The 18,284-nt window shown below is 46.9% G+C and overlaps 1 protein-coding gene across 1 annotated transcript; it reads left to right on the top strand.

Moving 5' to 3' along the window:
- The first annotated feature begins 2,731 nt into the window (after positions 1–2,731).
- Cckar (cholecystokinin A receptor) lies at positions 2,732–14,009 on the top strand. Its single transcript, XM_006994926.4, has 5 exons — positions 2,732–2,905; positions 3,632–3,883; positions 6,817–7,078; positions 9,403–9,530; positions 10,421–14,009. Exons 1-5 carry the CDS (start codon positions 2,794–2,796, stop codon positions 10,954–10,956), a joined length of 1,290 nt encoding a protein of 429 aa, XP_006994988.1. The 5' UTR covers positions 2,732–2,793; the 3' UTR covers positions 10,957–14,009.
- Positions 14,010–18,284: the final 4,275 nt, after the last annotated feature.

Here is an 18,284-nt window from a genome sequence, read left to right as displayed (position 1 = left end):
CCTTTCAGCTTTTTATTAGACCAATCAGATGTCTTAGGCAGGCAAGGTAAACCAGCAACACATCTTTACATAGTTAAACCAATACAACACATCTTTGCTTAGTAAAATACCGAAAAACAGGAGACTTGTACACAAGGGGCACCAGGGATACCTTGCAAATAGATCAAGTCATGGTGCGCGGGGCCAAACCAATCAGAAACACAGACCCTATAGTCTCCTTCAGAACTCTCCTCCTCTGCCGCCCCCAACCTGATCGCTCATGTTCCCATCCCCACCCACCCTCAGTTCACTCATGAAATGTCTTCTATTTCCCCTTCCCAGGGAGATCTGGGAGTTCCCCCATAAACTTTCTTTCTTACTTAGTCTCTCTGGGTCTGTGGATTGTAGCATGGTTATCCTTTTTTTTTTTTTATAGCTAATATCCACTTATGAGTAAGTACATACTGTGTCTTTCTGGGTATGAGTTACCTCATTCAGGATTATTTTTTTCTAGTTCCATCCATTTGCCTTCACATTTCCTGATGTCCTTGTTTTTAACAGCTGAGTAGTATTCCATTGTGTAAATGTACCGCATTTTCTTTTTTTTTTTTTTTTTTTTTTTTGGTTTTTCGAGACAGGGTTTCTCCGTGTAGCTTTGCGCCTTTCCTGGAGCTCACTTGGTAGCCCAGGCTGGCCTCGAACTCACAGAGATCCGCCTGGCTCTGCCTCGTACCGCATTTTCTTTATCCATTCTTCAGTTGAGGGGCATCTGGGTTGTCTCCAGGTTCTGGCTGTTACAAATAAGGCTGCTGCGAGAGACTACTGGAATCGGGAGCACTTTGGGTTCAGGTAAAAACCTGGCACAAGGGAATTTTCCAAAAATCTACAAGGACAACCCCAGCTAAGACTCCTAGCAATAGCCTGAACTGGCCATCTCCTGTGACCAGATTGGTGCCTAGCCCAATTGTCTTCAGAGCGGCTTCATCTACCAACTGATGGAAACAGATGGGGACCCACAGCCAAACATTAGGCAGAGCTCAGATAATCCTTCAGAAGGAGGGGAGAAAGGACTGTAGGAGTCAGAGGGGTCAAGGACACCACAAGAAAACTCACAGAATCAACCAACCTGGGCTCACAGGGGCTCACAGAGACTGAATCGGCAACCAGGGAGCCTGCATGAGACTAACATAGGCACTCTGCATGTATGTTACAGTTGTGTAGCTTAGTACTCTTGAGGGTCTCCTAACATTGGGAACAGGAGCTGTCTCTGACTCTTTTACAGGCTTTTGGGACCCTAGACCTCATACTGGGTCACCTTGCCCAGCCTTAATACACGGAGAGGTGCTTAGTCTCACTGCAACTAGATATACTATGTTTTGTTGATACTTATGGGAGACCTGCCTTTTCCTAAACAGAAATGGAAGAGGAGTGGATTGGGGGTGGAAACGGAACTGCGTCTGGGATATAAAAATGAATGAATGAATGAATGAATGAATTTATAAAAGAAAGAAAGACAAATCCTAATGTGTTACCTGTTTCTCAGATGCTCAAACTGAGGCCAGTTGTGCAGTGAACAGTGAGGGACTTCCGAATACTGTACAGCTCCCTGAAAAAGGCAAGCCCCTGGCCAGGTCCCTCACACTGAGCACCTCCAACATGGCCTTCGCTCAGGCCTTCTGTTCTTCACTTAGGCCAACCTCATCCCCGCCTCAGGCCTTTTGCACTGGCCGTGACCTCTGCAAAAGGTATTCTGCCTCCTGTTTGGAAGCTTCCTTGCTTACATCTCAGGCCATGCACCACTAGTGACCCCTACCCCCCCACCAAAAAAAAGGCCTAAACCTCCCCCCCATCCCCTCTCCACACTAAATAGCCTCTGGGGTAGTCTTACTTCCTGACGTGCTTGAAAAGTACACAGCAAATGGTTGACTCTCAGTGAACAGGTCTGGGGTGGGTGAACAACCCCAACAATAAAAAATAAACAAGCGAATGAGAAACCTCGCTGACATCTGTTGTGACAAGGACCTGGGAATCTGCATTCAAAGAGCCCCCTGCTTCTGGTTAACAAGGGCAGAGACCACAAGACCGAGCACCATGCTCGGTAACACCTTAACAACCACCCAGAAAGCTCCCTCCATACACATTGCTGGGCAAGGCTCCAAAGCTAAAAGGCACTAATTGCTTTTCTATAAGGAGATAGGAATGCAGTCCCTCTGTGTCCCTTAGTCCTGATGGTCTGCATTATCGGATCTGTTACCAAGTTAATTGACGCTGTCTCACACAGACAGTTTAGGCTTCACTCTGAATATGTCTGGGACAATGACAGGCAGAGAAGAGAGGTGGTAATTGGGAAGTCTCTCTCTCTCTCTCCTTCTCTCCCCACCCCCATGTGCGTGTGTGCTTGTGTGTGTGTGTGTGTGTCTGTGTCTGTGTGTCTGTGTCTGTGTGTGTGCGCGTGCGCGCATGTGTGTAGATGTAGCCCCAATCTAGAAAGGGTTAATATACAGCCAGACTGCCTGTGCTCAGGGCCTCAGACTGGCCCAGGAATGGGAGGGGTGGGTCTGGAAGGTGGAGCAGGCTTGACTTACACAGGCTGCCTTCTCCCTACAGGAGTGCGACTGCTTGCCTGCCCAGCTGCTCTGGGAATGGGGAACTCAAGTTGCCTTTAGGAATGGCTGCAAAGCCCACACCTGGAAATCCCTCCTCCCTGCCCCTCCACGGTAGGTTGCGTTTGGGAGACTCTCCGGTCATTAGAGGAAGGAGCCAGGAGTGAGCCGTTCACCAGCTCGTCAGCACTTGGTAGAGAGCAGCAGCAGGATGGACGTGGTCGACAGCCTCCTTATGAATGGGAGCAACATTACTCCCCCCTGTGAACTCGGCCTGGAAAATGAGACTCTTTTCTGCCTGGATCAACCTCAACCTTCAAAAGGTAGGTGTTAGAGACTGCGGCGGCGAGAGTTCAGAAAACTACCCAGTTGAGGGAGATAATAGCAACAAGCAAGGCTGACTAAAATGTACATACATTTGTGTGTGTGTGTGTGTGTGTGTGTGTGTGTGTGTGTGTGTGTGTGTGTGTACACAAAATCCCTGTGAGATAAAGCTAAATGGAGAAGTTGTATGTTCAGAACTTTGGATAAAAGAGTAAGAGAAATCTACAGTTAAATATTGTCATTGTCCCCATAGGAGAGTTGGGGACTCATGCAGGATTTGGGGGGGGGATGACAAAAGCCTAGAAGAGCTGTAGGCAGAAAGGGGTGCCAAGTGTGAAAGCTGGGACTTACCAGCATTACAGAAAAAGGCATTGTCGGGGTAGAGGTTGCCTTTTCTTAGGGGAAACCCAGCATGAAGAAATGATTAAAGCAAAATAATGCTTAGCCTCAAGGAAAGTGCCCATTCAGGAGCACTGTCCTTAGGAAAAACTGCTTTCCCGAGTGATCTGTTGACAAGCCAACCTTTACAAAAACAATTGGATTGTCCTGTGCTTCCCTGGGCTTGTGTCTGTGATGCAGCCAGTACAGGAATACCCGGGTTCAGTGATGCATGCCAGCGGGGGACATCATCAGAAATGACCACTCTTTTGGAGGGGCTAAGGTTTTAACATCCCACCCTCCTAACCCGCCCCCCATTCCTCCAACTCTTCCCCATTCCTCTGCAGAGTGGCAGCCTGCCGTTCAGATCCTCCTGTACTCCTTCATATTCCTCCTCAGCGTGCTGGGGAACATGCTGGTCATCACGGTGCTGATTCGGAACAAGAGGATGCGGACCGTCACCAACATCTTCCTGCTGTCCCTGGCTGTCAGTGACCTCATGCTCTGTCTCTTCTGCATGCCATTCAACCTCATCCCCAACCTGCTCAAGGATTTCATCTTCGGAAGTGCTGTGTGCAAGACCACCACCTACTTCATGGGTGAGTCGAGGCAGGTGGCTGTCGACAGGGCTCTTGTCACAACCTGCTTAGCCCCGGCTTTTGCCAGACCCTTGACAGTCACAGCAGAAGGACCCCGCTGGATTCCTAAATACCCAAGCATCTGTCCGGGCTGTCGGGGCCCATGTACAAGGACACAGGTGTTCTCTTTATCGCAGGCCCGTCCCCCTACTTGTTAGGAAGTGTGTGTGTCAGAAGTTGATACCAAAACACAGCGGAGTTTGAGTGGGCTTGCCTCTTTGCGGAAGGACAAGGATTCATAGGTGACTTCAAGTCACTCTGTCCCCTTCTGGTGGCAGATGATTGTATTCTGATTAACTCCCAACTTGGGTCGGGGTTTCTTGGAATGGAGCGGGTGCATAGGATCAGGGTTCCTTTGCTGTTGTTTCTTGTTCTGTGAGGAATGGAAGCAGTTTTAAACCATTTCATCTTGGTCTAGCTTCTCCTCTCAGGATTCACTTCCCAGATTGTCCTCTCAAAGCCTGGGAGCATCTTAGGCCAGGGGTCTGTGGGGTGTGTGTGGGTGTCCCTAATAAGAAGCCGAATGTGTTCCTAGGGACGATGGGTTATGACGTAGACCCTGATTGGATGAGCGACGTAGCTTGCCGCTTATACCAAACATAGTGCTGGTTATAACAAAGCTACTGTTTTAGTGTGCTTTATGTCCCAGATGGTTTGCTGAGCACTTTTACTTCTGTGATCTTGTTTTTAACCTCCTGGTGATAACTATCATCAATTCTTCCCTGGCTCACCAAGCACTTGCCAAGGGAAGTATGGTGGCTAGGATCTGAACCCAGCTTAGCAAACACCACAGTGGTGAGCACATGCCTCAGCTTGTCAGCTGCCACAGCTGACCACATCCTCCCCACCCTGACCAGAGACACATCCCTTGGTCCTCTCTGTCTGTCACACCGCCTTGTCCCTTGCCCAACCAACTGGGAAGAAGAAGAGGGTGAGGTGTGTGTGTGTGTGTGTGTGTGTGTGTGTGTGTGTGTGTGTGTGTGTGTGTGTGTAAAAGGGGATGTTTGATTCTGGCCCAAGCTGTATAAAACAGACCGCACTGAGTAGGGCTAGGGCAGTCTTCTGAGACCAGAAAGCTTTGAAAAACCTTTGAAAAGCCCAGCTGAGTGTTCAGGATCCAATAGACGACACGATGATGAATCGCTGACCCTCATGGCCCCAGATTAGTAACCAAGAGTATGTCATCTGCGTTCAAGTCCCCCGAACATATTCTAAAGCCTTAAAAATGAGAAGGTTGGATAATGAGGCGTTATTGAGAGCTCGTTAACTTCTGAGGCCGTCATGTGTGTCCGACGGGGACTGTACCTCAGCATCTTAGCCAGACTGGGGAAGAGAGTTCATGGAAGTGCTCACGTAACTGTTTGCTTTGAGGTGGCCAGTTCCGTGCTGTGTGAATTTCACCTCAGAACACTTTTAATAGCTAGCATTATACAGCAAAATAATTCTGGAATTATTTGGAATGTCATAATAGCTTACTTTGTTAAATCTACTTTTTCTTGTTATTTGGTATTGGTTTTAGCTTGGTTTGGGTTTTTTTTGGGGGGGCGGGTAGGGCGAGGATTGAACAGGGTTTGGTATGCAGCCTTGACTGACCTGGAAACTTACTGTGTAGCTAGGTTGGCCTTGGACTTGAGGTGATTCTCTTGCACCTGCCTCCCAAGTGGTAGAATTACAGGCATGTCCCATCATGCTCAGTCAGGGCTTTGTTGAATTTCTAATTCTGATGATTTAGATCGTGCCCTCTCTTGTGTGAGATCTTCGATAATACTGCTAACAGTTCCCACCAGACACCTAATTTGTTGGTGAGGGGAGGGATGTGATTGACAGCGGGTTTATAGTAACTGTGGACCCATTGTACAGAACAAACTCAGTGGGATTTAGAGCTATCCTTTTGAATCTACATGTCATAGGCTCTTTAGAGTGAAGTCCAGTAAAACACAGTGAGTGAATCCCACTCAAATAAAAAAAAAAGCTTTTACTTAAAAGTTTATATATAGATGGTGGTTTTTAGAGAGTTACTATCTACCCTGGGAAGTAGTCATGTTTTAGGATGCCACGTTTAGAATGTCTGTTCCCACATCTGTTGGTAACAGCTGACTGGGTAAGTGACCGTTCTCGTAGCTGAAGGCTCTAAGGTGAACTTAAAGGATAAGGCGTTGCACTAAACACGCACACCGGACACCATCGAGAGGAGAAGGGGCTCCTTCCTACTGTGTGCGGGGAACGCCCTAGAGGAGATGCAATCCTCTCCCACTCTGATCGGGTGCATGGCCACTTTGTCAAACACAAGGCTGGACGGCTGCAAAGACCCGGGGTCTCCCGCTCACAGACACCATTAGTTCACCCCAGACCCCTTCCCCTGTCGCCTTTTCTCACTATGCATTTTTTCAACAGATAATTTAATTTAGAATGTTTCTCTCTTCTAAATCGTGTAGTAGAAATGTTAACACCCCAGAGACCTTTGGGGAACCTTTTGGAGTCCTTGACAGTTTCTGCCTTTTAATGTCTATTTAACCACATGCTCAAGATCAAAATTAGAGCTCTTCTCTAGGTTTCCAAAAGCCCTTCTGTGGGATGGCGATGTATTTTTATCCCCTTGCTTATTAATTAATGAGTACCTTTAGCCCAAGCTGGAGTTAGATCGCAATCAAAGCTCAATAAACTTATCTGAAGATTGGCAATGAGATGTGTTGGCAAATACATGTGCTTAGCCGCCTTAAGTTCTTTTTCATACGAAGCTGGAACTAAATCATCTTTTAAAAATATACACGGTCTTTCTTTACCCCTGAGCATTTGCCTAGGGTACTAAACTGTGGCTCTGATCCACTCAAGCTAGTGTACAAACAAACTTGGGAGTCAACACTTAAGTAACTGCCTCCTTGGTTCCTCCCCAGGCACTTCCGTGAGTGTTTCCACGTTCAACCTGGTCGCCATCTCTCTGGAGAGATATGGCGCCATCTGCAGACCCTTACAGTCCCGAGTCTGGCAAACCAAGTCCCACGCTCTGAAGGTCATCGCCGCCACCTGGTGCCTCTCCTTCACCATCATGACTCCGTACCCCATTTACAGCAACTTGGTGCCTTTTACTAAAAGTAACAACCAGACGGCAAACATGTGCCGCTTCCTGTTGCCTAGTGATGCTATGCAGCAATCTTGGTAAGGCAGTGTTTGCTCATCCTTCAAGACACAGCTTCACCTAAGTTAGCAATGTGAGGAACAGGAAAGCCCTGCCCGATGACTACAGGACAGGTCTCCTGGAGGCTTTCTAAGGAGGGTCCTTTTACTATTATTCTACGTTGGCAGTTTCATATACTTATATTCTGAAGTTTAGTTGTCTCCCCACTCAGGAGACAACTTCTCTCCCATCCCCTCTCCATTTCTGCATGAACCCCTTTTCCCCAACAAGTTCCTCTCCGGCTTTTATGCCCTCTTTTTCTATGTAACCTACAGAGTTAAATTAGATCTTCTTACAGAGCTGAATAAGAAGTTATTTACTGGAGCACGGACATCTTACAAGTGGCCGCCCCGCTGAAGGAAATAACACACAGCCCAGCAAGTTAGAGGCCCTCAAGTGTGGGGCTTCAGGGACCCCTCTGAGGAGGGCCCTTCTAGCTTGACAGGAAGAGTACACAGTGGGAAACCAAGACCCTGAACAACATACAGTTATAGATGAAGTGCTGTTAGCGTGTCCATGTTACAGATAAGTGACTTGGAGCTTCCAGAGTAGCTAAATCCACAAGGTTAGGAAGGGCCAAAGCCTCTCTCTGTGCTTAACCACTGTGCTTAGGCATCCCCAAAAAGTTCAGACTGGATTACTTACAGAGCTATGATTTTCTAAAGAACTGAGGAGTGACTAGTATTAATTATTTTGTGTATACGTATATCTGTGGGGTACACATGTACCATGGTGCCTGTGCAGAGGTCAGAGGACAACTTGAAGGATTACTTCTATCATGTGGGTGCCAGGGAAGAAACATAGGTTATCAAACTTGGTGGCAAGTGCTTTTACCAGCTAGACTATCTCAACGCCCTAACTCCTAGTGTATATAACCACTGTGTTTACCCGAATAGCTTACCAGAAGAGAAGATGTTCCAATACTGGTTCATTTGCTTACTGGCTAAATAGCCTTGGGGAAGTTTACTTAATCTCTTGAAGCATCGGTTCTTCATCTCTAAAGGAGTTAATAATACAGATTCTTTTTTCTAAATCTGTATTAATGGGCAGCTACAAGGTTCAAATAAGATGCCATAAAAATACTTTTAATGAAAAGATGGCACCAATGTGGGTGACGTTTACTAGTTATAGGGCTGTTTTTGAAGCAGGATCTAGACATTCCAAAGTGGCTAAGAACCCAGATTGTGCTTCCTGGCCTCTGCCTTTCGTTTTCGTCAAGTAGCTTGCTCACAGAACAGCATTGCATCACGACAGAGAAGGATATACAAGACTTATCAAAACATGTCCAATTGCAATGAGAAATGGCCCGGCCACTGTTCACCTCTGACAACAGTATGGTCTAATCTGCAGCTTACACATGCCAGGCAGCAAAAGTGATTGAGGGGCCGGACTCATAGAGCAGGAGGCTATGAACCGTGTTTAGAGAAAGCATAGCTCAACCCTTCCAGGCATAAGATTTCGTGCGCCACCCCACCAGCTTCGCAGCATGACAGAGAGTGGATACTCAGGGAGATTTATGGATGGCAAATGCCACTTTTGGTAAAAACTGAAAGATTTTCCGTGATTCCGACCTAAACATTTAATGACTCCCATTGTAGAGTCAACAAGTTGTATAGGCTGATGTGTGTCGTTGGGTTCAAATCTCACCTCTGATACTATCTGTGTGACTTAGGACACATTTAATCTCTCCAAGACTTGATTTCCTCTTCTCTACAGTAGGTGCTCAGATAATAGAAGCTACAGCTAAGGTTCTTATGTGAGTTAAACTGAAACATGTATGCAGAGCTTAGCCTCACCTGTAGTTCCCAGCACTAGTCCTTATTAGCTAGGAATGTTTTCATATTTATTATTTCAACATATAATCTACATACTCCCATTATTTTTAAAGACTTCATTATTTGTTCACTGTTCATGTCATTCATTTTTGTAAAGAATCTCACCATGTCACCCAGGCTAATCTCAAACTCCTGGGTTGGAGCAAGCCTCCTGCCTCAGCCTCCTAAGTATCTAGGACTGTAAGCACACACCACTTTATGGGTTTTGCTGTTATCATTTAACATGCTCATTGGTTTGGAGCATAGAATGATGCCACATTTTCCTAATTTAAGCAGTCTTTCGGGGATATTTTAAAGAGTATGAGAAGTAAACAAGTTCTAATGACCGAACCTCCAGACGTGGAATTTTCAAGTATGTTAAATGCTAGAAATTAAGGCGTCTGCTCAGACCAGCTCCCCATGCTATTTTTGCCCATTGGAACTTGAAGGTCCAGAGTCACTGGTGATTAGATTTGTTTTCATTGCATTAGGCAAACATTCCTGCTACTCATCCTCTTCCTCATCCCTGGGATTGTGATGGTGGTGGCCTATGGATTGATCTCTCTGGAACTCTACCAAGGAATAAAATTTGATGCTAGCCAGAAGAAATCTGCTAAAGGTAACTATCTTTGGGCTGGATTTTTATTCCCAAAGAACTCAAAAGCTCACTTTATAAGTTAACAAGATGGACTCAGGCTATATAGAGCATGTGCTGGAGACTTGGTATCAGAAGGCAGCCAGAAGACCTGGTTTCTCTAATATCCTGTGTGTAAAATGAAGAGATGTTTCTTCTTGGTGGGGTCCTGAGTGGAATCAACGGAGAACATGCTCACACAACACAGTTGCACACAGAGGGTCCTGTCCCCCAGGCTTCCTGTAATGTAGACACTTAGTGGACACCCTCTGGTGACTCTGTCCTGCATGTGACATTGAGACATTAGGTCCACAGCCTACAAGCCCAGCTTTTTGTCATTTATTTCTCACCCTCCATCCTTCCTCCCTTCTAGAGCCCACTGAACCTGTCCCCAACACCTGTGTTGACATAACTTTTTCCTTCTCACTTTGCCTCTTTCTCAGGCCCTTACTATGTAGATAACACAGTCTCTCTGGCTCTTGTTGACTTTCTCTATTACTTGGAGTCCTCACAATAAAAGTAATCTAAAAAACTCAGCAAGCAAACAGGAAAGAAAGGACAGAGAAGAGTGTTAATATTTATTTTTGCAATAAATTTCAGCCTTACAATCTTTGTGTGTAGGATTTTATTACTATTAATATATATATATATATATATATATATATATATATATATATATATATGATTTACATTGCATTGGAAGATTAGTACCAGTGAGACTAATACTGATGTAAATCAGTTCAGGCCAGGCTGCCTGCCCATTTCTCCAGTTCAAGTTGAGCTTGGTCTCCTGGACTGGGGCAGTCGGGGGCTCCACGTCTTCTCTCTGGCATGCCATGTCCTGAACAATAAAATGATGTCCCTTGCCCATCCAGAGAGGAAGCTGAGCAGTGGGGGCAGCAGTCGCTACGAGGACAGTGATGGATGTTACTTGCAGAAGTCCAGGCACCCGAGGAAGCTGGAGCTCCAGCAGCTGTCCACCGGCAGCCACGGCAGCAAAGTCAACCGCATCAGGAGCAGCAGTTCTGCCGCCAACCTGATAGCCAAGAAGCGTGTGATCCGCATGCTCATTGTCATCGTGGTTCTCTTCTTCCTGTGCTGGATGCCCATCTTCAGTGCCAATGCCTGGCGGGCATACGACACCGTTTCTGCCGAGAGACACCTCTCAGGGACCCCCATCTCCTTCATCCTCCTGCTCTCCTACACATCCTCCTGTGTCAACCCCATCATCTACTGCTTCATGAACAAACGGTTTCGCTTGGGCTTCATGGCCACCTTCCCTTGTTGCCCCAATCCTGGTCCTCCAGGGGTGAGAGGAGAGGTGGGAGAGGAGGAAGACGGGAGGACCATAGGGGCATCACTGTCCAGGTACTCCTACAGCCACATGAGCACCTCGGCTCCACCCCCCTGAGCTGTAAACCTGGCCCACCGCTGCGGCAAGAAGGAAGGGACCAGGGAGCAAGGAGGAAATGGAAAAGGAGGAAGAGGAAGCTGGAGTAAAGGAGAAGAAAGACCTGTTTCTCATGGGGACTCTTCAGGGTCTGTTTTTCATCCTTCACAGAGTTCCAGAAGGAACTTAAGGTGGGGCTGGGAAAATGCCAAGACACTTTCCACAGTGTTCACCATGGAAGAAACCTTAGCAGGCCAGGAGAGGAGCCCCAAAGGGATTATGCTACAGTGTCGCTGACAAGCCCATGTTCAAAATGGAGGTACAGACCCCGATGAGCTTTAGAATTTTCTGGAACACCCCAGGTGAGGTCTCTCCATAGTGATGCACTGCTATGCTCTGTTTCTTCTGATCATGCAGAATTACCCTATTTTCCTTCCCAGGGAACCCACGGCTACTTCCCATATGTACTACAACTACACACCTTCTCACGGTCACCTCCTCTGGCCACTTCTGAATAGTCTGACACTTTTTAATCTTGAGGGTGGTCAAGGACACTCAGAGCTGGACGTTTAGGTCAATCATCAGAAAAGCAAAGCGAGTGTGCCTAAAAGACAGGTTTTAGAATTTTTATTTCTGCAAAGGAAAAAGCGTGCAAGGCCAGTCACCTGAAGGAATGTTTTCTGTCAGCAATGGCAAGCTGCAGAAAGGGGGGTGATCCGTGCTGTGTGACTTCTCCTTTGTACCCTAACCCCACAGCTTTTTTAAAACCTCAACTTAGTTTCTTCTGTTCATCGGGACTTCCTCTTCTCCAGAAAGACCTCTAGGTAGGAAGGGGAGTTGTATATACCTGGGCAATGGAGGAAGCATATATAGTCAGACCCCAAAGAAAACTGGCATGCTGGGACTCAGTTAACAGGTAGCTTTGAATGTCAAAAGTGTATATGCTTTTAAATACCATCTATGTAGCTCTTGATAGTTGACTTAGTGTGTGTGTGTGTGTGTGTGTGTGTGTGTGTGTGTGTGTGTGTGTGAACTGAACATATGGTTACATTCTCTATGTGTTAAAAACTTGTCAGTGGATATTGGAATTCAGCAAGTGTTACCATTCTTCCATAAAAAGCAGGAGTTCTGTGTGAGTTTTGGTTCTTTGCAAAATTCCTGTTGAAAACACTTGACTCTGAGAACTCTCTGTTTAAAAACAGAGATAAACTATACATTGAGACACCAGGAAGAACGTTCCAATAGCATGTAGCAATCCAGTCTACCAACGCACCCACTCTCTCTCCCTCCCTCACTTCTTCCTTCCTGCCTGTCTCTCCTTTTCTCCCCCTTTTTCTCGTACAATACTGTCTTGTCTACTTAATAGGGTTAGTATGGACCTTTTCAACAGAAACAAGTTTGTAGGTACATGCAAAAAGTATAATATGCAAAGAAAAAATCAAGGAAAGTTTATTGCAATGAGCTGCCAATTACCCAAGGGATGAGCATTCTTCTTCTCCTTTCCTAAGGCCGCAGCCAGCCACTGAGGCAGGCTCCACACCCTCAACACCCCAAATCTCCCTGTGGAAGGGGGAAAGAGGAGAGCGGCAAGGGATGACAAAGTCCCCGGTGTTCTAGAATTAGACAAGACGGGCATCTTACAGTGATAGTTGTGCCCAGCAGAGCGTACTAAGGAGAAACAGCTGAGCACGTAACTGCCCATCATCACACCCAGCCTGTCAAGCCAGACCACTCCCTCCTCAGACTTCAATCTTATGAGTAGCAATCACCACCCTCTCAGTCAGTGATTGTAAAGTCAAAACGTGGAGTTCAAATTGTAATGATAAAAGATGTAAAAATGTCTTTGATACCTGAGTAGGTCTTATAGTCTACATACCTTTCCTGCCTAAATAGAGACTGATCCATCCCCTCTGACCCCCTGACAGTATTAGGAAATCAATGAAGAAAAATTAGGATTCCCCCCCCACACACACACACTCCATTATTAGGAACCTCTGGAGTTTCTGAAAGTATAGTAACCTAAAAGCAAGATTTTGAGATTTAGCTAACAAAAATACAGATATGCAGCTAAAATGTACTTTTGGATAAGACGTCCAGTAGTTCTGAACCTTCCTAACGCCCTGACCCTTTAATACAGTTCCTTATATTGTGGTGACCCCCAACCATAAAATCATTTTCATTACTACTTCATAACTATAATTTTGCTACCATTATGAGTCATAATGCAAATAAATGTTTTCCAATGGTCTTAAGTGACCTCTGTGAGAGGGTCGGTCAGCTCCCAGGGGTCGCAACCCACATATTGAGAAACACCCTTATAGACACTAATTTTCAGTTTTGAATGCATCTCATACACTGGAGGACAGCCTATATTTTATCTGCCAACCCTACTTTTGAAATATTTTAAGGCAGGCAAAAACATAAACAAGATTTCCCACCCGTACCGTAATAAAATGCCTTTGCTGATTTAATTTATTGGAAAGTCTTGCACCTATTGGAAGCTGAGAGGTGGGTCTAGGGGGCTATTAACCTCCAGAATCTGTGATGAGCTGGGAAGGGTCTGATTTTTACTGATGAAATTTTTCTCACATCATGCTGCTTTCACACTTTGTCAAGTCAACTTCCTTTGCCTCGTGTTAAACAAGATTACTGATTTGAGCATGAATTCAAGTTAAGGAAACAAATACATGGATTTTCCAGTATTTTAGTGTCTTCTGGTAGCATCCCTTCAGCAGCAGCATAATACACTGGAGCGTCGGAACTGAGAGGTGTGTCTCAGCTTCGTGTGCCCCAAGCACCATGGTTAGGTCTCCTCATGCACTTGACGTGGTGAATGAGAGTGCCTGTGTATCTGGGGTTTGGTTGCACATGTCCCTGTATGCTTAACAGGTGTCTCTCTGCTTAAGCAAAATGTCGTCCTCGTGAGTTAAGTGACAACAGCTGCTGGATTTCCACTGTATGCTCTTCCTGTGTTTTGCCTAGCAAGGCACACGTACCGTGAATGTTTAATAAATGTTATGACTGACTTCCGTCGTGCCTCTGATGCGTTCAGTGGTCTCGTTTTCCATCCACAGCTAGGCTCCTCAACAAGGGGAAACTCACGCTTGGGGGAGAAGAGCAGAGCTTGGACCAGACTTTTTTTTCGTCTTTGCATGCATCCACCCCAGGTTCTCACGTGTGACCATTTACTGTGCTCCCCTTCCTCATTTCCTCACCCCCATAACGCAAGTGGGTAGAGAGAGTGGATATAACCCCAAGTGTTTCTGATGGTGTATCCTGCCTAGCAACAGTGTTGAGACACAAGTAAACAAAGCCTGGGAACCACTGGTCCCTAACATCCCTCAGCTTAGTTCCCCTAGCCGTCATTGTCATTTCGTTGGAGAACAGTCAAAACCCTTGCCCACATTCCCAGCTCTTGCTGAAGAACCCAGCTCTCTCCTGTCATCAGAGCTCCCATTGCTATGCCCCGCTTCATTTGCTTTCCTCTAGGACCTCAGTGGCAACCACATGGAGGCACCCTGACCCATGCTGCATCGGCCAGCTCCCCGGCGCTTGCCTCTGAATGTGCTACTTCCCTCTCTCCTGGATGGGCTGTCTTTGACCTCTCTGGTGTCCTGGCACCTCTCTCAGGTTTCCAAGAGTTGGTCTCACAGACCGGGGCCAGCCCCACCACTGCACACCGCACACCACACCCACGCCAGCCAGCCCTTTAAAGCAGAGCCTGGGTGGAACACATGTCCTTCTTGCACAGGAAGAGAGGTCAGATGGGGGCATGTATACCATGTCCTTCCTTCTGGCACACGACCATCATCACCATCCTGAATGACTACCACACAGCAAGTGTGGCTACCCACATGTGACATTTGCAGGGTTGGATATCCACTAACAGAAGACGGAGAAAAGTTAACGCAACTACGTGACGTCATTCACAGCACATTACAAGGTCCAGTAACTCCTCCTTGACATGAATGGATGGGTGGATGGATTTGAATGGAGTCTGTTCTCAATGCCAGTCCTTCCCTGGGCCCTTTGGGAGGCTCCACCTTCCCACTCAGGTGGTTGCAGTATAGATACGCACTTACATTTGCTCCGAGACAGAGCTGCCTGGAGAGTCAAGGTCTGTTTTCAGTTGTACACAATGTCCAGAAAATCTGGCTTCCAAGCTCATTGACCATAAAAAGCTACTTCTGGGGTAATGAAAATAAGGCCCAGAGATCTGTATCCAAGTTCAGTGGCTGTCTCTAGCTTGCTGTGTGGTCCTGTGCAAGTCACACCCATTCCCAGGAGGTCAGTTCCTCTTGAGGGGTGATGGTGATGTGTGTGATGATGTAGACTCCAGCAGGTAAGGATCTACTATCTGTTTCCTATCCCATACCCTCCCTTAATTTGGGCTTCATACTCCCTTTGTAACAGGGAAGCTGCCTGGTGTCTAGGCATACAGTTGTCTCTGCATAGGCCTGTTGAGGAAAGGAATAAGGAGTCGAGAGAGTCCCAAGTGGGATGGTGAATGAACCTTTGTTCCATATGGCTTCTCATTCGAATCTCCAAACACCATGTGTGATGCATCATTTCTCACATTTCAACTGAAGAAGTTGAGGCCTAGAAGGGCAGGTAGCCTGTCCAAAATCAGACAGCTGACAAATGACAGAGACAAGGTCCATCCTTATTTCAATTCCATCATGGGCTGACAAGATGGTTCAGCGCGTAAAGGTGCTTGCTGCTAAGCCTGATGACCTGAGTTCTGTCCCCAGGATACACATTATGGTAGGAGGAAACTGATTCCCCCAAGTTGTCCCCCATCCTCCACAAGTGCGCACACAACATGAGCAAACAGAAATGTATCCGTTCCTCCAGGCAGCCCTTGGTGTTACATGGCATTCCCCCTTCTAAATCGTCTACGGGCAATGGGTTCATTTCAGTAATGCTGCCTCGTGTGTCCTCCTAATGCCATAACCACCACAAAGGAAGCAAGTCCTTATTCTCCATCCTTCTCCTGCCTCCCTGTGGACACAGGCCGAGCTCGCTCTGAGCTGCCTGCCTGAGGATCTGAAAGCTGGTTCTTCACACCTCTGTCCTAGACACACCCAGCCCCGTGTTCATTTTTAGGAGTACCACCTCCCAAGAAAGCCAAGAGATGGTATCGGTAAATGAGTTTTCACCTCTTTGGCAAATACCAGCGTTATATTAAAGTGGATCTGTTTTCTCGGATTCACTAGCACGAAGATAAACCGAGGCCAAGTTTTCCATCAGCCATCAGAGTAAAGCTTCCCAGGTCCCCTTCCTTGTTACCTTTCTGCCAAGTCCCCCTTTCCCAGAGACACATGGAATGACTGCCAAAGGGGGTTGGGAGGATGCCGGGATCCACCCCAACCTCAAACCGATGCGATTTACAGTGGAGATCTTTGCCACATCCCAAAGCAAACTTCCTCTCCTGATTTTCCCTAATTGCCAATGGTGTTCGAAACCCTGCCTCTCTCAAGCTCAAGATCTGGATCACTTCTGAAAATCGGTCATCAAGAAGAACCCAGACTCTGGAGTTAGATTGAATTCGTGTCTAACCAACTGTGGGAGATTCACTCAGCCTCCAAGTCTGCAGTATTTACAGGTTTTATGAGACGTAAATGACATTATTGAGCCATATCCCCCAAACCCCAGGAAGCCACACATTTTGAGTGTCCATTACCAAGGCTCCAGAAACATAAGCAACTGTCACTTGCAAGGCAGCTTAAGGTAATGTGATCCCTAAACTAGTTCCAGTCAACGAAGTGTGTGGAGTGGTTCCTGAAGGCTTCTGGGTTTATTGGTCAGTGTCTGCTGCGTTATGCTTCAATGACAAATACCTTCACGTCTAGCACTGCGTCCTGAGTTAGAGAGTTCCAAACATGTTTGAAGAAACAGATCTTTCATATACAAAGTCTTGCACTGGATTGATGGTCTTCACATTTTTATGCAAGGAAGCCCTCTTTCCCAAAAGCAGCTCTGTATGGAGGTCCAACATGGGAATGAATAGCAGTACAGTTACCTAGGAGAAGCAATGGGGCTTTACCTTCCCTTGAAACCCTGGCAGGGAGGAGGAGGGGGATCCCTGGGTTCCACAGGACATATTTTGAAAGCCATTAATGCAGAGCCCCTTGGGGCCCATATTCTGTGACTCCAGGGCCTGCAATGCCGGCCTCTGTCAGGAGTAACCAGTGGCTTCAGTCAAGCTTTGCCACAGAAGTTCAGAATCCTAATTTCCAGACATGCCCTACCCCTGATCCTGCTGAAGGAGAAGGCCACCTCCCACCAGAGTCTAATGTTTAGACTCTCGGCACATCATCCCAGTACTCCTGGCAACGTAACAAGACTTTCCCTGCAGGGTTTCCTAAAAGAGAGATGTTGGTCCAGTGCTAGCTGGCTGGGAACTTGGTTGTTGTTCAATGCAGTTGCCAGAATGATGCCCTGATACCAGGAATACACCAAAGGGCTCCACAAGTCAGCTGCACTGGCTGGAGTTTCCTAGTTTTCCAGAGTAAAACTAACAGACCAATAAAATCAAGATCCCAACCTGGGCTCTACCCTGCATCGAAGGACTGTGATTTCTTAGTTGCCAAACTACCTCTTGGAGGGTTAACTGCCTCTGGCCCGAGGTCCCTCCCAGGTTCCTGCCATTATGATCCCTTGGCCCTGGTGGAAGTTTACAGAAGGCCTCTGTGAACTCCTCCCCTTGGGCCACAATCCTGAGCTCTGAGGGATGTTGGGACAGTTTATCCAGGCAGCTTCCTGAAGCGGGCTGAAAAGGTCCTGTGTTATTCATATGCAGAAGTCATAACTACTGATACCTCACTATGTGGCTATATTTGGAAATAGAACTTTGCACGGCACTAAGGTATAATGAGGACGTTCTGTGGACCCTAACACAATCTCAAGAGAGAACCATGTGGACAGAAGGCAAGAGAGTGGTCACCGACCACCCAGGAAGAGAACGCTTACCAGAGACCAGATGCCAACACACTGATCTTGAACTTACAGCCTCTGGAGTAAGAGGGAACAAGTTTCTGCTACATAAGCTCTTTGGTCTGTGGTACTTGGCTACAGTGGCCCTAGCCAGCCATGATTCCTGCCCTCCTTGGAAGATGCAGAGTGCTTACAACCAGCCCCAGATGGACAGAGAAGATGGCAGCTCAATGATAATTCTTGCAGGAGGACACCTGAGCTGTGGTGCCGAACCCCACACCTGGTCCAAGCTCCCTCCTCCCGCATCATCCGCTGTGTTTCCCACCTGCTCTCTGATCTCAGCAATGCCCCTCAGGGACAGGCCAGCCAATTAACAATTTGCTAAGTGAGAACTCCAAATGGGGTTCAGCGGA

This window comes from Peromyscus maniculatus, chromosome 10 (assembly GCF_049852395.1).
Source record: "Peromyscus maniculatus bairdii isolate BWxNUB_F1_BW_parent chromosome 10, HU_Pman_BW_mat_3.1, whole genome shotgun sequence".
Taxonomy (NCBI): Eukaryota; Metazoa; Chordata; class Mammalia; order Rodentia; family Cricetidae; genus Peromyscus; species Peromyscus maniculatus.
This window is presented reverse-complemented; position numbering and strand designations above follow the sequence as displayed.

Coding starts and splice junctions, on each gene's coding strand:
- Cckar (XM_006994926.4), top strand. CDS start 2,794: ATGGACGTGGTCGACAGCCTCCTTATGAATGGGAGCAACATTACTCCC. Junction 2,906..3,631: donor TCAACCTCAACCTTCAAAAG/GTAGGTGTTAGA, acceptor ATTCCTCTGCAG/AGTGGCAGCCTGCCGTTCAG. Junction 3,884..6,816: donor GACCACCACCTACTTCATGG/GTGAGTCGAGGC, acceptor GTTCCTCCCCAG/GCACTTCCGTGAGTGTTTCC.